This window comes from Chlamydotis macqueenii, chromosome 4, assembly GCF_036417535.1.
Source record: "Chlamydotis macqueenii isolate bChlMac1 chromosome 4, bChlMac1.mat, whole genome shotgun sequence".
NCBI classification, from domain to species: Eukaryota; Metazoa; Chordata; class Aves; order Otidiformes; family Otididae; genus Chlamydotis; species Chlamydotis macqueenii.
In genome coordinates this window covers 70,427,245-70,448,283 of record NC_141559.1, presented here as the reverse complement: position 1 = coordinate 70,448,283, position 21,039 = coordinate 70,427,245, and the positions used below count along the sequence as shown (strand labels likewise).

The window sequence follows — 21,039 nt, the reverse complement described above, 5'->3', positions numbered from 1 at the left end:
ACATGTTGGACTATTTTTCATACAAGTGCAACTCTGAAGTCTTGAAGTCTTATCATATAATGCTAGCAACACCAGTACTCACAGCTGTCTTGCTAGTGGTGAACACTGGGACTCCCTATAGGAAACAAGTATGTACTGCAAACAGACTTCCCAGCCTGTGAATGAACTTCAGAAAAAAAAAGGTTAGTACAAGGATATTTTCATTTCAGAAACTAGAGTATCTAAGGAATATTTTAGCAGAAAGCTTGACAACGTACTGCTAAAGCTTTTTGATGAGTTAGAAAAAGTTAGGCTGGTAAAACTCATGTGACTGTAGCAAGCAGTTTGAAATGCAGCAACTATACTGAAAATGAATACAACCCTTCAAAGCACCAAAGCAGAAAAAGGCCTCTAAGCAAAGTTTCTATCCTGTAAGAGTCTATTCATTCCATTAATTAGCCAAAGTCTTACACTAATTCACTGAAATGCAAGATGATCTACCGGTGTATTAATTGCACTTATTTTATAGTGCAGCTGTTCTTGCTGTGGTATCCCCATTAGCATTGTGTAGATACCTGCAAGGGATGGAATTATGTTATTGAAAATCTTTCATTAAAAGATAAAACACACTGAGCAATTAAGATACAATGTGAAACAACTTCCCTTTAATCACATTTCCTGATCTTGGTCTTCATTGTACAAATAATCTGCTGTGCAAAATAGTTTATAAAATACTAAAAAAGCTTTTATTGTAAAAAAATAAAATTTCTAAATATACAGTTACTTTGCACTATCTCAAATATTGTCCAGTATTTAACATTTATATTTAATATCACAATACTCAAGTCATGTAAACCAATGATCCTACTGGTAAGAAAGCCACTACAAAACTCAGGTTCACTAGGGATTTGTTAAATATTTTCCTCTTTTCATATCTACACCCTTACACAACTCTGATGACCCATACTGGAATTGCACCCATATAATGAAATCAGACACTGGGGCATCCTTTCCTCCATTATCAGGTAAAAAATACCAAGTTAAATGGTAAATTTTAGTAAATCCTGGCAACACATGAGTTAGACAGTGCAATCACAGAACAACAAAGGTCCTCGAAACTAGATATGAACTTTGCTGAGAAGCAGTGGCAGCCTACACTGGGTTTTGGGCATGCATATCTCGATTTCTACCAGTATCCAAGCTAGCTGGCTTAAAAACTAGCTCTGCTCTTTCTATGTGACAGTGCATTCGCAATCACTTTAGCATCAAATGCCTCTAAGAAGTTTTAATACAGTCACCTGAGCCTTCATTGTTCTAATTCACTTTCATTCTGCAAGGTTTTCATAGCTAAACCCCAGAGGGTCATGCTGGAGAAGAACGGTCCTTCATTATTCTTGTATGCAACAGATGATGTTCGACTGCCCAGTGGATCATTACAATGACTGTCCAAGCTAACCATAGAGGAACGAATCACAGGAATATTATCAGACTGTAAGGGTTCTTCTGCAGAAGATACATCTACATCCGCGTAAGCATATGGTGGTGGTGGTGGAGTTTGCTGTGCCTGAGCTTTTGGGAGTTTAGCAGAATCCACATTCAGTTTCTGTTGGTTTGCCGAGTCATGGTGTTGAATCATTGACCGCAATTTACAGTAAGAATCCGCAGAACTATCAAATTCAGTGGAATTTGCAGTTGGTCTAACGGGAAATTTAACAGACACTGGTAATAATGTAACAGACATTTCTTGGCCAAAAGAGTCAGAACTCTGAGATTTGTCAAGGTCAGAAGTTTCAATCCCTTGAGTAAACTCATCTAGTGTGTTTGGATTTTCATCAGTGGCTTTACAATGCATTTTCTTGTGCCGCCGCAGTACGGCAGAGCGAGTGAAGCATTTGTTACAAGTTTCACAGGTATAGGGTTTTTCTCCTGTATGAGTCCTCACGTGTCTACGCAGGTCACCAGAGCCTGCAAAACATTTCCCTACAAGACAGAAGTGACAGATTAAGATTTTGTTCTCAAAACAGGTGCATAAACGTCTTTTAATTAGAGAAAAATATCAAGTGATAAGGTATGGTATGTCCCTATGGTACTTTGTTGACCTAGAACATGTTCAAACAAATTCCATTTATTTTTACAACTCAATGACTTGTTTCTTCTTCTTGATCTAATTTTCTAACATGTGTTCACCAGTGCTTTAGATTTTGTCTCCAGAGATGGGAATATACATTAGTATTTGAAAACTGTGAGTGCTCTCAGTTTGTATCAGTATTTGTGGTGGAAAAAAAAATATTTAAAAAAAAATTTAGTTTGTCTCTCTGGAAAACCAGTATGCTGATAAACTTCTAAATATATTCTTCCAGTGAGACTTGCATCATAGAAAGTAATAGTTTGTTCATTACCAAGGAACTATTCTTATAGTGCTGACAAAGTTAGCTTTTCTGTTAACTTTGAGCTAATACAATGCAGCAGTCCATTTTTCATATTCTAGCCAGAGAATGTCTCAGAAGTATAATTTTTAATCCTGTAAATATTAGAATACAATAAAATAGTCCCCTGTTTGCCTATTTTCAGAACCACAGGCTCAAATAAGCTCAGTTACCATATCACAAAGAAAAAAGTGTCTGAGGCTGAAGCAAAGTGTAGAAGAACAAGAGAGCATTAATTTCCAGAACTGCTATGATTCAGACACCCCATATTCTTTAGGATAGTAGAAATAAGCTGGTACCTGTTTGTGGTTTTATCTCACTGTACCCAGGTTAAAGATTATTTTATTTTCTGTGGACAGATACCAAATAAAATGACCTGTACTATCTGAAAGCCCAGTAAAACTGCAGTCTCAATTATTGGCATCATACTTTTCATTCTACTGCCCAGACTCCTCTTCATAAAAGCCGTTAAATAGTTATAGTAAGATTAAAAATTACTGAAATAATACATATGGATTTTTTGCATAATGTGAATGATTTCTTAATGCTTGATCAGACCCTCTTTGCACAATTTTTGCCTTCTCAGTACAAGATGACCTGGCTAAAATTAAAAGTAATCAAAAGACCACTACAAGACAAGATTAAAATAAACTTTTTTTAATGACAGCAACACAACTGTTTGTTTATACTTTCATATCCTGCATGTCTGTATTTTCTCACTTTGATGCAAGACCTCTGGAAAATATTAGCTTTTCTTGTGCCTCAAGACATTACAAATAAAACATATTGCAGTTGGACATTATCATATGGAGCCACCTTCAACCAAAGCTGATTCCTCAGAATGGGAATGAAATTATACTAAAAATAGCACTTAAGGGCAGAAAAGTAAGTAGTATGCAGGATGCTAGGTAACATACAAGATAAAGACAGACAATGCAATTTCTGAGAACTGTATTACACAAGGATGAATCATTGATCAAAGAGCTATTTTCAGACCACCTGGAAGTACGACCTATCTAGCAGATTTTGAAAATCAGTGTTCTCTGGTATGAAGCACTGATTAAGTTTTGATTTTATTTCAGAGGTTGAAGCAAAATAGCAAAAGGCTGCTGTTATCAAACTCTATGGTTGAATGCAGTTAAATCCGAACAGTATTCAACTGGAAAAAAAGTGATGCCTAACCTAGCTTCACATCAGAAATGACTATACTGAAAATAAAACCATTTTTGAAGCAGCTAGGATAAGTACTTCTCTAGCAAACATGTACACATTAGTGTTGATTCCTCTTATTTCCTTTCTCTATTCTTCTACTGAAATTAACTTTTGAATTTATTCACAACAGCTAAAGGAGTTTAATACACCAAATGGAAGACTATGAAGTATTCAAAACAGAAGATTTTGGGAAAAACTTTCACATCATATTTCAATTTAAAATAATTTTGGTTGTTATTCTGCTGACATAGGAACTTTGAATTATCATTTAGAAAGCAAAGGCACAACCAATCTATGCATAGTAAATCTTACCACATGCCGAACAGCTGTATGGTCTCTCTCCAGTATGCCTAATTCTGTGCTTTACTAATTTTCGTTGCATGTTGAATGACTTCCCACATTCATCACAGGTGAATACTTTATCTGCCGTATGGGTCTTTTTGTGCTCCTTTAAATTACTGAAGTTACTAAATCCTGGAAAAATATGACAGACACTGAGATTAAAATGACTCCTCACATTTTAATAAAAAAACCTTGGACGCAGAAACTTTGGTTATTACATACCTCTGCCACAGATATCACAGAGATGAGGCTTTTCTCCAGAATGAATAATAATATGACGCTGAACGTCACCAGAAGCAGCAAACCTGTAACAGAATACAGAAACCAAATTACTGTCTTTATAAGCCCCTTATTCTCCTAAACTGAGTATCATGTGGAAATCAACTAAAATGAATGCCTGATGTTCTGAACAAAGATTAAAATCTAAACCACGGCTAAATGGATGCATTTAAGAAAAACGTTTTGAAGCTGGCCATGTCTAAATTTATGCTAGGAAAAGAAACCCAACAAAAACTATTTTCACCATTAATGTTACTAATTTATTCTACATTTTACTTGGTTTAAATACAAACGCTACTCCTAAATTAGTGTATTTTCTGTCATCTGTTAGCAAAAAGTAGAAATATTTAATGCTTTGCTTAAATTCACCAAGTTTTCCATACTTCATAATTTCCATAGAATATAACAAAAATTATATGACCAAATAATGAAAAAAAAAAGTGAGGTAAAGGTACAAAACTGCATGATTTATTGTGACTCACACTGTTCAAAATACACACAACAGTATATCCTTAACTAAAGTTATTAATATACAAAAAATTAAGACCACAGACTATATATGTGGTGACATGTTTATCTTTTTATTGAGATTTACAACAAGACACTTGCAAACATTTATGTATTTTAATCTCATTAGTACAGATTTAAACTCTATGTCTTTTAAATAAAATTGAGCAGCATGCTGTCTTAGCTCTTGGCCCTTAGTTTATCATGAAGATTAAAGAAAACATGAACAAATTTTATCATGTTAACTTTACTAAGATAAAGAATTCTACTCACCTTTTCCCACAGATTTCACAAATGTATGGCTTTTCACCAGAATGTCGACGTAAATGAGTCTGGAGATTACCTGCCTGAAGGGACAGTAATTTAAACATTTAAATTCAGCTAGCCTGCTGTTGTATGCAGATAAAAAGACAATGATGGGAACTTCGTGGCTGGCTTTTTATTTCTAATTCTAAGGCAGTGAAGACTACAAAGCATATATGAACTCAAGCATTCTTGAGTCTAGTAAAGACAGACTACCATGTACTTCAAGATCAAATTGGTTATATATGCAATTATACATTGACAAGAACAAGAAAAAAAAAAAAGACACCTGGAATCAAATGCTAAGGAAAAAGAAAGACCTATAGTTGAAAACAGGTCCATTTATAAATTAAAATCACACTATCTAGACTGCAGTGAAGAAGAAAACTTACTAGTAATATGGTTCATGTTAGTCTCATTTTCCCTGTCCTATAAATAAAATATTGTTACATCCGGATATCTGAATTCACCTACTAGGAGGTTAAAAAGAACAGAACAGGGTAAACATTTTTCAATTAATAAAATACTCAGAGGTAAGTGCTTCAAACCTATTTACTCATATCAAAAGAAAACAGAACAGGGAGTGCAGAAATTAACAAATGGGATTACTGGTAACTAGTTTTTATTACATATCTTTCCCATCTCAGTCCTGTAAAAATCATGCTAGCCTAGCAGGCAAACCAGATAAAGACTAGACAAAACCATTTTACTCATTCCAACTTTTTAAAAATTATTTTTTTAAAGCCACTGCTGCTTCTGAATGGCTAATCCACTGAAAGTCCAGTTCTCAAAGCACGAGATACAACTAACCTGGATAGAAGAGCTGCAGATGTTCCATAAATTTTACATACTTCCACGGTCAGTTTGTAACCTTTCTGTTCTTTTTGATGGATAACTGCCTGATTTTATCTACGTAAACTAAAGGCACATTAAGTCCTTTCAATCAGGAAAGAAAATTGGCGATGCAAAGATTATTACGTCCTCCTTAGTCACAGTAAGATAACAAAAATAAGACTCGTCAGTAATTTCTTCCGACTTCTTTAGATAATTACTAATTTAGATAATTCAATTACTCATGATGAACAATCACTGTAATCAGAGCTTATAATATACCAGAAACTAAAGTACTGCAGACATGCACAAACAGGTACAGAGAAAAATATTAAATGGATCACCATTTGAACTCTCAGAGAGCTTTCTTTAACCCCTGTGAAGTTTTTCAGACAACAGTATAACTGAACCACTGTTCTCTCAGGCCAAACCTTATAATACCAACATTAATTCAAAGAGAGGCATTAGGCACCTGTTTCTGAGGAGAAATTGATTTCTCCATGGAGCAATTGTGCTTTGCAAAGACAAGGTATTTTATGCAGAGGTGCATTTGAGAGAAACATACAAAAGTCAGAACCTTTAGCTCTATCCACATCACAAAACAAACCGTATCATAGGCATTTAAAAGTTATTCTGGATAAAGACAGAGGGTGAATTTGAAACGCAACAACTATTCTGAAATAGTCCCCATACAAGCATTTTTAGACAGAATAAAAACATTTTACAGAGAGTAGCAAGTAGATCCATTTCTTTATTACAAGCCTATGTCACTTCCTCCTAATGAGGACAAAAGCTTGTTATTACCTGTGCTGAGACAAAAAAAAAAAATGGTAAAAACATCTTCCTAAGCTTTTAAGGTGGTATACGACCTTGGTTTAGGCATAATATGCCATCCTAATGAAAAAGCATAAGAGGACTTTTGCTAGCATGTCAGTGAAAGAAAAAAAATGCTCAGAAGAATCCTCTTACTGATACTGGTTGCATACCAGTCCTCACAAATCTGAAGACTAGAGAGATATGCTAGACTTAATCCAGTTGTAACTTGCATGCTTTTAAAGTGAAGGAACTAACACATAAGGTCCCCCAAAAGAAGCTCTGCAGAAGGAGGTAGTCAGGAGGTATAACGCGTTATTCTGAATCACCAACCAGAGAAGGACGACATAGCAACAGGCTGCGTACTAGTAGTAAGGGAGGATGCAGGCCTAGAAGTACAAAACAAACTTTTTTTTTCTCCAAAAATCAAAGACATTTATGATTATTTGTTCCAGACTATTAGTTCCTGTGTTAACTTTTGCTGCTTTTTTCATTTTCTGTTTCACATTCCACACACGGAACATCAGTTACCTTCAGCAGGAGCAGACATACTACTGGGCACAACAACTGCAGAGTCTCAAAAGCACAGAACATGAAGGGCTGAATAAAAAGTGTTACTATTTCTGTGCCTGCAGACTGAGAAGATTAAGAATGATATTGGAGATGGTCTTTTAAGCAAAAAGTAGACAGTAATTATCCTTGCATCTTACTTTCTGGTAGGTGGAGTCTTAGTTGCACGAATCAAAAGCAAATACCTCAGAAGTATGCAAGTTCCTTTTCATGACCAGAGAAAGAACTGCAGCACAGAAGCTGAATGCTATGGCTCATATTCCAGACATGTAAGTATTGTCCATCAATAGGTACCTACCTATACCTTCTGGAAAGTGAGGTAACAGGGAGGGAAGAGGAGAAGAGGGAAGCTGCTTAAGATTGTTTAATTAAAAGGCAGAAACTTCCAGTTTTGTTGGGGTTTTTTGTCTGTTTGTTTTTATTAGAGACGAGCAATGCACACTGCATGTGGAGGCTGTCATACCTGTCATACACTCCGAGCATGTGAAGCTTTTTTATTCCTTCTTCCCCCACAGTAATGGTACAGAATACCACTGTATTTGTCAAAAGTACTTCTAATGGAATTTAGAAATATCCATTTTTTTCTTTTAATAACCAGAAGTTCAACCATCAAAATGAATGAAAATGCACTTTCTTTGCCTAACAAGCAGATCAAGTTTTGCTGAAATGGCTTGATATGCATGATGAAACAGTACTGCTCACTGGATGCAGTGTTATATTCATAGTTAGTGACAGAATGGAGGATGCAACTGCATCCCATTCATGGGTCAAAGAAGTCCCACCAGTGGACTGCAAAACTGGAGCAAGAGAAGCGCAAGCACTGGTGGATGGATAGACAAAGACCACATAACTTTGGTCTTTCTTGTGATTTAAGGATTAAAGTTTTTCAACGATAATTATTGTTTAATCTTAGTATAAAATTATGCACCTATTGGCTCCTGTTCTTAGGTGCACATATTCCAACAAAGAGAAGAGATGTTTGGAAACATAAGACAAACCAGACACCAAATTTGTAGAAATACAAATTAATTGTACCCAGAATGGGAAGCAAACATTGAAGGGCAAATTAAGATAGCTAAAGCTTAGGCCCTGTATGTAAGTAAGGAATTTCACAAGTATTTTTTTAAATAATAGCTGAGTTTTGTCACTTCAGATAGACTGTGCTGTTCTTCACTGAAGGAAGCTGACTCAAAAAATTCTGCTTAATAATTTATGCCATTTAGGAAGATGAAACTGTACTGGGAATACAACATTATACACAACTCTAACATGTATTTTTTTCAGACACTTAAAAATGCTATTCACGACATATCCCTCAGCAGAAGGCAAAAGCACAGTTTGAGAATGAACGTCCTCTGCATTTCAAATATAGTTGTGGCTCTGTATAGTTAAACATTCATTTGAAGGTAAAATACATGACACATCTACTGAGAGCAGACAGACTCAAAGGTACAAAACATATCAAAAATCTAAAACATTTAACATATTATTTTCAAATAAGACATTTTAATATTTTATCCCTAAAGTAAAATCTGTCTTTAAACAAAAAGTATCTAATCTGTAGACTTAAAACCAAGTTTATTTTTACAACCAACACATAGATGCATTTCATTTTCAAATGTAAATGCCATAATATAAAATATTCCCACCTGTGAGAAGTGTTTCCCACAAATGTTACACTCAAAAGGTTTCTCACCTAAAAGGAGAAGAAACAGAAAATAGAACTTCTAATAGTTGCAATGAAATGCAAATATTTTAAATGGGTACGCTTCCTTTTAAAACATGTAACGTAAGAGGAAAAATATCCCCCAAAGGACACTTACCTGTATATTTAAGAGGAAATTCAAGAGGGAAGTACAGCATTTACCATTAAGCTTGTAAGGCAGACTTGCTCAGAAACAGAATTTATCTTTCAAAACAAGTAGGTAGAAGAGTTTTGATATGAATGGGAGTGTTTTGTAATTTTTTTTTTAAATACTTTTTTTCCTACATCAAAGGGTTACCATACCTCCAGGAAGCACAGAATAGATTAGAAGGTCCAACAACAACAAAAGCTGTGGAAAGTGCATCAGTTTTTCCACTTGTACACACAAAGGCCCACTCTTAAACAGAGTAAGGAATGCAGAGAAGCTAATTTGGAAGGGTTCTGTTTCTGTTCAATATGTACCACACATCTCTGATCAGAAGATAGCTATTCACTTCCAGCAAATAAATATTTGCCCTCAAATGTTCATTCTATATACGAGTATCTGATAATTAACTCAAGTAGTTTGCTCCAAAATTCTGAATTTATACATATAAGACTTGTATTCTTGGATCTCCAAAAACATACGAGCAACTCCAGTAAAAAACTAGTCTAGCCCACTTTAGCTGTTCAAAATACCTTGACTCTCAGTCTAGAATGTGACTGCATAATACTTCAATTCTCTAGCTGCAATGTGAGACATATCTTTTTCTAACCACTACTTCTCCTCTACAGTATTTCATAAAGGTATTTTTTTTTCTTCACTTAGTTCTTGGTTTCCTGGTCTGTACACTGTTGATAAAAATCTCTGAGCATCTTCTAGCATTTTTAAAACAATAATAATGCTCAAATATCACTGAATTCAATGACTGTCAGACTTCTAAAGATATTTCCATGACTCTAACTGTACATTAAAAGTATATACATAATCTAGCCCACAGGTGCAGAAAAACAAAATTAGCATAAATCCTTGTGATTTTGAATGCAGATATTTCCAGAAGGAAAAGATCTTACATTGTGTTTCATCTTGGTGCTGATTCAAAATCTGTCCAAAGACATTTATTTACTTTTCTACAGAATACCTCTTGGCTATTTGTAGCCTTCTCTTCCACCAAGCTGTGTGGTGCAGTCAACACGCTGGAGGGAAGGGATGCCATTCAAAGGGACCCTGACAGGCTGGAGAAGTGGGCTGATGCAAACCTCATGAGGTTCAACAAGGTCAAGTACAAGGTCCTGCACATGGGTCGGGACAATCCCAAGCACAAATACAGGCTGGGCAGAGAATGGATTGAGAGCAGCCCTGAGGAGAAGGACTTGGGTATGTAGGTGGATGAGAAGCTCCACATGAGCCAACACTGCATGCCCACAGCCCAGAAAGCCAACCACATTCTGGCCTGCATAAAAAGGAGCATGGCCAGCAGGTCGAGGGAGGTGATTCTCCTCCTGTACTCTGCTCTCGTGAGACCCCACCTGGAGTACTGCGTCCAGTTCTGGAGCCCTCAACATAAGAAGGACATGGACTTGTTGGAGTGAGTCCAGAGGAGGGCCATGAGAATGATGAGAGGGCTGGAGGACAGGCTGAGAGAGTTGGGGCTGTTCAGCCTGGAGAAGAGGAGGCTTCAGGGAGACCTTATTGTGGCCTTCCAGTACCTAAAGGGGGCCTACAGGAAAGATGGGGAGAAACTCTTCAGCAGCACCTGTTGCAACAGGACAAGGGGCAATGGTTTTAAAATAGAGGGAGGTAGATTCAGATTAGATATTAGGAATTTTTTTTTTACAGTGAGGGTGGTGGAAAACTGGCATAGGTTGCCCAGAGAGGTAGTTGATGTCCCATGCCTGGAAACACTCAAGGCCAGGCTGGATGAGGCTCTGATCAACCTGATCTGGTTGGAGATGGTTGGACTCCAACCATGGAGGCTGGAGTCCATGGAGGTTGGACTAGATGACCTTTAAAGGTCCCTTCCAACCCAAACTATTCCATGATTGTAACTATTCTCTACATCAGTATTCTTCCTCCATCCTTGGAAGTGTTACAAGCAACATCTACGATATCCAGGTGTTGAGGTTTCATTTTCCTTCCCTGCTGCCAAATACAGGTGATATCCTTTCAATATATTTCAAAATCAAGGACTAAATGCAGAGTAAACATACATAGTTATGTGGCTTCACAGACAGCAATCTTACAGTTAGTCTGACAGCTTGAGGCTACATCTACTTTTTCTGGAGATCTTATGGCTTTTGCTCAATTAAAAATAAAAATTAAGAAACCAGTAACTCAACTATAAAGAGCACTGAGGATTGATTTCATTATGGCTCTAAATTTGCAAAACACGAAAAATTCTGGTACTGACAACACAGATATAAATGAAACCAAGAGGGAGCCAGATCTCTGGCAGCTGGGAAGGCTTCTGACAACTGTAAAAGCATCAAGGTAATTTGAAATGGAGGATAAAAAAAACACTAGCAGCAATTTCTGCAGAAATTACCTACACTAAAAAAAAAAAAGTTACTGTTGACACAAAGACTGAACAGAACTCCACCCTGAAATAGCTAGAAGGGCAGGGAGGGAACTGGAGGCTCAAATCTCAATTTTCTCAAAACTGTTGTTGTAAGATGCATGCCTCATTATAACTGTACTGATGTACAAAGAGTTGGAGTTTTCTTCGCCATGATAAAGAAAAAAAAAAACAAACAACAAAAAAAGCTTTGTTTGAAAAGAAACATCAAAGCAGTTTTTGGAGAACAATTCTGCACATGCATAAAACTCCACCAGGCATATCAAGTAGCCTATTCCAGGAATGAACTCTAGCAGAAATACTAAATTACTCAGTGTTGTAGCATCCCTCAGGTAATGTGAGGCTAATTGCTTCCTAGGGCATACTAGTAATAGTGCAGCTACTAAGCTGAAGATAATTCTTCTCTGCCTATCACTGGTGAGACTATTTCTGGAGGCTTAAGAAGAGAAAGAAAACAGGAAATCTTACTGCTGTTTACATGGGAATGTAAATGGGAAGACAGATGCAACAAGGTTGTTCTTGAAGGTACACAGTGATAGGACAAGAGGCGACAGATACAAGCTAGATCATGAGAAATTCCAATGAGATACAGGAGAAGAATCTTCTACCCCATGAGGGTGGTCAAACACTGGAACTGGTTGCCTGGAGAGGTTGTGGAATCTCTGTCCTTCAAGATATCCAAAATTCAACTACACAAGGTCATCAGCAAAACAGTCCAATCTAATTTTACCTACCTTGAGCGGATGATTGGACTAGATGATCTCCAGAGGTCTATTCTAATCTAAACTGTTCTATGATTCTATGACTGTCATTAAATTCCAAACAAAAAACCTTATCTGAGAATACTACTGTTCTTAAAAACTACAGCTGGATCAACAGCAACAGAGAAAATTTGGAAAAAAGTAGTAACTGAACTACAATTAAGACAATGCTTAAACATCCAGGGAACATTACTTTTGAACCCTTGGACTGCCTTGTGCTTACTATCTTCTGTTGCATCTTTCTTGTTCAACACTCTGTAAGAAGAGATGAAGGTAAACTACACAGCGGTGGGATCACAGCAGTGATGCGTCAGCTCCAGAGGAGAAAGGCATGAAGGCAGAAGCAGTGGTCCTGAAGAGATCACAAAGGTGAGGAGCAGGACCCACTAAGGCATGCAATGCTGGCAACTTGCTTAAGCAAAGCTCAGAATGAAAAAGCTGAGGATCAACAGTGCATTACATGACAGTGTAACTGCCCTGTTGTATTCTATCCTGCCAACAGTTCTTTCCACAAGGCTGGCCTGGTTTGTTTTGTTGTTTTTTTTTTTTTTTTTTGTTTGTTTGTTTGGGGTTTTTTCGTTTTGGTTTGGGTTTTTTTGGGTTTTTTTTTTTGTTTTTTTTTTTTAAGATGTTTCCTGAAAGTATTTTTTTTTTTTTTTTTTTTCAAAAAACCAAAACACTGGATGTTCCTGGACAGGTAAGGACTGTATAAGAGATATACTTGCTTTGGTTTTTTTCAGACAGGTCAATCTAATAAAAACCAAATTATAACATTCAGTCACGTCAAAATCAATCTTAAGGTCAACGCAGTAAGTTCTATTTAGAGATTCCTTTAAATACCCACTAGCAATACAATTAAAACAGCTAGACAACCCAATATAGTGACTTGTGTTGAACACAGCATGCCTATCCTTCATATAGAGAACTCATCAGTGGAACCATGTTAACCTGTAAATTCTTTAGTAGTTCCTAGTGTTTAGGGACAGAGAATTTAATGTGTGGTTTTTCTTGACAACCAGGCCACCACAGCAGTTGTGTTGAAACAGTGGTCATTCATGGGTTAAAAACCGGCCTGCCAATGTGAAAGGCCCATTTTAGTAACATGCTTCCTTCATGTCTTCAGCAAAGCCAGATTTGGAGGACTTTCTGTAAGCACTGTAATACTTAAATGCTTGCTAACCCCTTTTGCTCAGTTCTAGAAAATGAATTTTTTTTTAATAAAATTGATTAGCTAGTAATTTTCTATGCTTTCTGCAGTGGCAGATGAATGGAAATGGCTTTTAGCATACACTTACTTTATTTAACTACCAGTGTACCCAATATTAATGATACAGATGTGCCCTGTACCTTTAGCTTCAGATCCTTCCAATATTAACATCCTACTCACTATCCACTGCAATTTTCCAAGTACTCTTTTTGCACTAGTTGGATATGTAAAAACAAATTAACCTGACCCAAAAATAACAGGCAAGCAAACAGGCATATCTAGTCATATTCTTGCCTCAGTTTTTCCATCCTTCTTTGGCTTTCCATTCCTCTTTGATGTGCTGATTATTTGTTAAACTTATGCTCTTCAACTTTGTCAGTTTAGCACATCTATAGAAGAACATTAATGCCACATTAAGTAACAGTCAACCCTGGAATTTTTTGAAAACTGTTGGAAGAACATAGTGTATGAAAACAGTCTGGAATTCCTGAATCCACTGCATACTCAGACTAGTACAGAAGGAGAGCAACAACAACAAAACCAAGGCTAGGATCACTTTTCTTACACAATGTACAAAGCTAGTTCATATCAGGCAGTCTTGTGGAATGTGAAACAATCTACCAGAGCTTAAGCGGAGTGGAAGCATGTGTATTTTCATAGACCTCAAATAAGAACAAAGAAATTAACTGCAACACACATAAATAACCTTGCAAAGCTACTGCAACCTTTTTCCTCTTTTTCCATTTCCTACACTTGTAAGCATTTGCTGGCTATGCTGTGTCTAAAGAAAAAAAAAAATATAATTTCTAAAACATTCGTATTGTGGGCTTTAGTCTCTTTCTTTTATAAATCTTAGTATCCAGTCCACTCTCCTGATCTTTAAGTTGCAATACATTAGAAGAAGTAAACTAAACTTTGAACCTCATGTTTTAAATGGTGTAGCAGACTCAGAAACACTCAATAATTGACTATCACTTGGGCACACACTCTTAAAAAAAACCAAGTAGTTTAATGGACACCAGAACTCACAAAACTCAGATTTCTTCCCATGATTGAGACATCTAAGGCAGGGCAAATTCTAACAGGTTTCTCACAGTTGGGGTCTCTCTCTCACATAGATTCTTTAGCACAAACTCACATGTTATTGCCTTCAGAGTGTCTCCCTCAGTTGGGACTTCTACAGATGCTCTATCTTCTCTCTGATCACCTATTTTCCTGAAATTTCTAAGATATCAAAACATACCTGATGATGTCAGCTCAAATTGGGTAACAGATTCAAAAAAATACAAGGCAAAGAGAGGATCTAGGTAAGAGACATATGCAACTCTTTCACAGGAGACCAAATTAAAAAGGAAATAATAGTGTTAGTAATGTGAATATACAGAAGTAGTCAATGATAGCAAGTGAAAACTTCAGGAAGCTAATGCAAAATGTTCATATTTTCAGGTTCTAGAAAGATTTTTCTACTAATAACATGGAAAAATAAATTCTTAATACTAAGAATCAATTAATAAAAGACATTAATGTCCGCGAAGAGGGATTCATACTTACTGTCAAAGTACCAATACATGTATGCTCATTTGCAAAGTGATGTTTATTTGACAAGATTGAGAGAGGTGTATTTGTATATTTAATATAGGGAAAAAGAAAGGTAAAAAATATTCAATAGTTTAATCATGAATAATGCCATCTGAAGAACTTGGAATCAATGGTGTTACTTGACTAGCTATGGTAATTCTTAAAAACCCTTTTAAAAAAACACATCTAAGGTTGTAATAGAACATGCTGGTTAAATTGAACAGACTAATTAGTTAACTTAAAGTTAGACTAGGTCTTGGTTTTTACTACAATAAAAAGACATTTAGAAATAAATCTATGCTAGATTTAAAAATAATATTACCTGTGAGTTTTTTAAAAAAAAGTAAATTAATTCAAAATTCTTATTTATTCTGTAGCCTACTTGTCTGCAAGAGTATTACCCTCTAGGTAAAAGCCATGAAAGTTCTTCATACATTAGGAAAAATGTATATACTAATTATAGAGCATATTTCTACAGGTTAAAAAGAAATGATGACCAAGCCCTAATCACTTGTATCTTACAACGAATGTATGATCAGAGAGAACCGAGGTTGTCAGACACTTGTTGTATCTTCTGTCCATTTACACTTTTCATTGTTACCTGACTCAGACTTCTGGGCCATCTAACAAACTGACTAGAAATGCCTATTCTAAATACAAGACAAAAATAAAATTTTAATTGAAACATCACACAATGTTATTTGAAAAAGAATCCTAAAAAAAAAACAAATATGAAGGAGAAATTTTTATTACAACTCTCAGCTAAACTCAGTGTTACAGTCTTTATTCCTGTATGATTATTTATTTTTTAAAAAAACAAAACCACAGCCTTTGGAAAGTACCAGCATCTCTGAATCAAGAGATACTGCAAGACATCCTCTTTAATTGAAAAATCTGGTCTGCAGACCAAGTTATTCATAATTGTACCTGTATGAGACCTTTTATGGAGCTCCAAGTTGCTTGGATGTTTGAAAGCCTTCCCACATAATTCACAAGTATATTGCTTCTGTGACTGAAGAGTCTGTGATTGCCCTTCTTGTTCCAAAGGACCTTGAGATTTTTCAATTTCAACAGTTTGTTCAAAATTCTCAGAATTCACTAAATCTTCAGCTTCTTTTTCATCAGTAACTCTAACATTTGTCATGTCCATAGTACTTCCATTTACAGGTTCAATTACTCCTGTTATTCTGCTGTCATCTCTTTTAGGCTCAGGTGGCTGCTCTGCAGATTTCTGAGATCTCAGAAAATTTAACTTTTTGAGATGTATTGCCTTTTTCAGCCGCATCTGCTTGGTGGGCTGCATAAGCAGGCTTTCTGTATCTTGGTCTGGAGCAGCTTCATTCACGGACTGAACCAGAAAGTTTGATGGTAAATGATCAGAGGTTTCCAGAATACACTCAGTGTGATTGACAGTACAAGAATTATTCTCTAGTGTGTTTAGTTCTGTAGACGTGTTGTAAGAAAAGGACTGTTCTGCTACTCTGTCATGATTAGAGCAAGCATTTTGCTTATAGAACTGTTTACTGTAAAAGTTGCGTAGCTTATAATAGTAATTTGGTTGTTTAAATGGAAGCTCTGTGCAGTTGCCATCTAAGGAGTCCTGTGGTTGCTTCTGTACATCACCTGTGGGTGCGTGAAGATTAACAGATTGCGATGCATGAGAATGGTGGTCAGCCAAGACTTTATTAGCTTGCGTGTCAGATGAGCATTCATGCAATAGGTTTGTTCCGTAACTGTCACTGGCACAGCTAGTATCCGCAGTCAAAGTATTCTGCAGTGAAAATACGCTATTACAAGGCATACTGGCTGTTTGCTCTACAGCTGTAGAAGATTTTAAAAAGGTGTGGCAAATGTTCAGCACATTTTGCACTTGGAGACACTGCGCGATATCCAACATGGCTTGTACATTGTCCTGGCTAAGATCCAGGTGAGAGGTGTACATGAAGTCCAAGATCTGGCCTATGCCACCTACATTTTTAATGTCCAAGTGAAAGACATCATTCTTCTGGCCTGAAGAATTCTGGAAAAGGGTCCTGATAAAATAAAGCAAACATTCAAACACAAACACAAATAATTCATAAACACTTTTATAAAAAAATAAACATACACCTCAGACAGATTGCGTGGTATGAAACAACAATTTAGACCATGTGCTCTCATCTAGATTGCTGTGTTTTTGCAGATGAATGTCTCAAAACTGCTCAATTACTTGTCTTACATATTAGTCCTACACTAGTACACTTAAAGTATAAAACAAAACAAACAATCCTTTATGTAACTTCAATTTTCCATTTTTTAATTTTCTGAAATCACACCCTATACTTGTGGTTTCCTTTCCAACCTTCTTTACATATTAGGTGCAGTGGTGCATTTATGGGCTATTTGCAAAAGTCAGACTCAAAATGGTGTGTCTCCTTCCATCATGGCAAATAAAACAGGACATGAGAAATTTTCTAGTAAAAAGGAGAAGATAGACACTGTCTAACTATTCTATTCTGGCAATTGAGCTTGTCCATCAGACTTTATCAGTAAATCTTATTAAAGTTCTTATTATTTCTTTCTCCACACATAGATGAGAGGATGGTAATAGTAAACAAGAGGATGGCTTTATTTTCAATCTATTCTCTCATATAAAAAAAAAGTACCTTTTTACTGGTACTGGATTGGAACCATGTAAAAGAAGAACGAAGAGTACAGGTACATAAGCCTAGAGCAGCAGTCCAACCAGTACCCACTGAATTGTCACTGAATCCTTAAAGCATCTGAATTTACAAGACCTCTTGATGTAAAGTATTCTTAGCATCAGAGCTGTAGCTCTTCACATGCATAACCAGCCCTAGATTAATTGGGTTCATACTCTGTCTCAGTCGGGAACTTCACACCCTTCCATTAAAACCCCCAGTCTGTAACCTGATACTCTCAAAGTAAAAGATGATATGTAAATGAGGTCAGGTCACTCCTATGCAGCTATTTTCCTACACTAGGAAATGCCCTGAACTTTATGATTCCTCTCTGTTGGTTAACTCTCAAATTAAAGGTGGGCACAATATCAATGATTTCTGAATCTTAAGCAAATAAGAGTCTAGGCTTAAACTTAAGAAATGCAGTGGCTACTCTAAAGCCAGTGCCTAAGTCCAAATTTTTTCATAAACCTAACCAATACTACCTAAATAAAACAATAACTATAATGAACAGATCTGGGTCGAGAGTCTAAATTAATTAGTCACTTATATCCTATTGAATTTTAATAAGAGTCGAGCACCTAGTTCTTTTTAACTAATTTAAAAATTCAGTCTTTAGGCATAATTTCACTTCATCATCAGAGAAGAGAAAAAGGAAAAATAACCCATCGTCTTTTTTCCCTGGTCATAACAAAAAAAAAATTCTTACATAAAAGTTGGTAGTCAAGCTTTAGAGATGTTTCAACAAGATCGGTCTAAAAACTGCCAGATGTAACAGCTTACTCATAACTAATGTAAAACAACTAATTTGGGAGATTCGGTATCCCCCAAAATTTGGAGGTCAATGAGGGCTATACAGAGGGGAAAGAAACCAGTAATGTGGCTTCATGGGCCACCTGTATAGTTTAAAATGCAATGTTGTCTCTCTGAGAATGTGTTCTAAATACAGATTCAACAATAACCTATATAGTCCCATTTTATTTTGAATATATACTTGATGAAAAAATTACTGTCATCAGAAATGGAGAATGTGAATTGTTTTATCAATTACATTCCTTATCTGTCTTTGTTCACGTACCCTAACATGCTCCTTGTAAATAGTTATCTTTTCATACTGAAATAATGAATGCAGGTCCATGCCAGAATCCATTATATGAGGCAGCGTAAGCAAATAAGGATTAAGAAAATGACAAACTCAAACAGTGTAGTAGTTAACTATGTATATCTATAAAATAAATTAGGATGGCCACAGTTTTTAATTGGATTAAATACTTGATATGGATTTGTCTCTGCACAAACAATTTAACTTTTTACCTTACACTCCAACAGTGACATAGTCTGCAACTACCAGAAAAAAAAATGCCCCTCTCAGAGAAAACCTCAACCAACAGCATTTAGTTCACTTTTTAAAAAGAATAATTTTCTATCACATACCTGAAATATTGACTGAAAGCAGCTAATACGTTTTTGTGTGCTTTGAAGCAGACACCTTTTACCACCAGCATGCAGTCACAGAGAAGACCCTGAATGCGCTGTTCATGTAGCTGCTGGAGAAGATGACAACTATGGCTAGCAACAGTGTCCATGCTAGAAAATCACTTAAGTTACCTACAATAAAATAAAACACTAAGATGAATTTTAAATATTAAGTTGCAAGATTAATTTAGAATATGAAGAACAGTTTTACAATTTGTTTTAGCTCCCAAAGGAAACAGATTTCAGTTTAGACCTGCAATGTGAGCTCTAATGACATTTTTCTGATTAAAGATGAGTCACAGTATTGCTCATTAGTAGAAATACAGCAATATATACACGAAACGGTGATTTTAATGAACTTTAGCTTACAACAAAGGTCCTCTGCAAAAACGTGCTAACGGCGCTGCCAATAAACTGAACTCCATAACCACAAAAAAAAAGCATTTTAAACAACTTTGACAATAAGTAGATTTTAAAGTAAAAACATATCACAACTACAAAATCAATAGCATCTGCAGAGGAGAATCTCAGTGTCTTCATACTCTGAACTGGAAAGGGAGAACATTGTAGTAGAATTTTTATGCCATATTTGTTCCTGTGTAGCTAAGCACATTTCCCACGTGGATCTGATTCATTAGATAAGTTAGTATAATACTTTTTTTTTTTTTAACACAACCTGAAGTCTCCTTTAAAAATCACTTATTTGAACAGATTGAAGGCACAAAATGTTCACATTCAATTCTGTACTTCCTTTTTCTGGAAAAGAGACAAAACTCCTCCCCTGTTCACTTGTAAATATGAAAGGAAAATTCTAACTATTAGAACAAGTGAGACATCTAGCTTTCTAAGTAATGAATGAAGCAGAAAAATCACCTTGGATTACACATGAGAAGAAAGTGGTTGTCTCCATTCTCAACTCTCATGAACGCTGAAGGCTCCACATTTTAATTTACTCTGCGATTCACTGCCTCCTGTTGTATTACGGTGGGCTATTATATTATACTTTTGTTTATATTTATGATCATAATTTTACCAGGCTTTAAAATAGAGAAACCACATCTGTTTGCCAGATAACGGCTCTCTTTGTGTACATCTCGTCCCTGCTCCTTGCAGGGGGGTTGGACTAGATGACCTTTGAAGGTCCCTTCCAACCCTAACCATTCTATGATTCTATGATCTCCCACCACAGCATCTTGCAAGTATTGTAACAACCTGCCAGTTCAGACTCCCTGAGCCATCGGGTGCCTGTCTCCCAACGGAAAAGGCAGAACCGTGGAGCTGCTCCCCAATAAGAGCAGTCCCAGCCAACACAGTCGCTATTTATACTTCGGGTTCCCCTCAGCCGTGCCTAGCTAAAGCTCAGGCTCGAGGTGTAGCACGGAGACGGGGGGATGGAGGAAGGGTTTGCCTCAGAAGACCGGACACTGAGGGGAGGGCGGGCTCTGCACCGAGAACGGGCGACAAGGCCGCAGCGGGGGAAGGCGTGGAGACGTCGCAAGCGGAGCAGGGCGGGCGGGGGGACCCGTAGCAGGGTCCGAGCAGCCGCTGTCGCAGGGGGACGGGGCTGACGGCAGGCCGAGCGCCAACCGCCGCGGCGGGAGAACACGAACACGGCCGCCCTCAGCGCGCGGAACGCGGCGCGGCCTGGCAAAGGCGGAAGGAGCAGCCGAGGGGAAGGAGCCGGCCCTGCTCAGCCCGGCGCTTACCGGCTCTGGCCGCCTCCCAGCTCCATCCCCGCACGACCGCCCGGCGGCAGCCCCGACACCACCATCAACCTCAGCCCGTCGCTTCCGCTGCCGCTCCTTCCGCTTCCG

General features: G+C 37.0%; 1 protein-coding gene across 6 annotated transcripts; it reads right to left on the bottom strand.

The window, feature by feature from the left end:
* Positions 1-622: 622 nt before the first annotated feature.
* Positions 623-21,001, bottom strand: ZBTB49 (zinc finger and BTB domain containing 49). Of its 6 annotated transcripts, none has more exons than XM_086747338.1 (9): positions 20,932-20,992; positions 20,099-20,196; positions 19,184-19,296; positions 15,996-17,101; positions 8,912-8,958; positions 5,019-5,092; positions 4,182-4,264; positions 3,930-4,091; positions 623-1,959 (listed from the first exon to the last, which is right to left on the bottom strand). In XM_086747338.1, the coding sequence occupies exons 3-9, from the start codon at positions 19,252-19,254 to the stop codon at positions 1,286-1,288; spliced, it is 2,217 nt and encodes a 738-aa protein (XP_086603464.1). In that variant the 5' UTR covers positions 19,255-19,296; positions 20,099-20,196; positions 20,932-20,992; the 3' UTR covers positions 623-1,285. The 6 variants fall into 6 exon arrangements, with proteins under 6 accessions (XP_086603464.1, XP_086603462.1, XP_086603463.1 ...); XM_086747336.1 differs by lacking the exon at positions 20,932-20,992 and adding an exon at positions 20,410-20,923 and having other exon boundaries at positions 19,184-19,357; positions 20,099-20,325; XM_086747337.1 differs by lacking the exon at positions 20,932-20,992 and adding an exon at positions 20,410-20,922 and having other exon boundaries at positions 20,099-20,325.
* Between the last annotated feature and the right edge of the window lie 38 nt (positions 21,002-21,039).

Coding starts and splice junctions, on each gene's coding strand:
- ZBTB49 (XM_086747335.1), bottom strand. CDS start 19,335: ATGGACACTGTTGCTAGCCATAGTTGTCATCTTCTCCAGCAGCTACAT. Junction 5,093..8,911: donor GTGGGAAACACTTCTCACAG/GTGGGAATATTT, acceptor CTGTCCCTTCAG/GCAGGTAATCTCCAGACTCA. Junction 4,092..4,181: donor CTGTGATATCTGTGGCAGAG/GTATGTAATAAC, acceptor ATATTTTTCCAG/GATTTAGTAACTTCAGTAAT.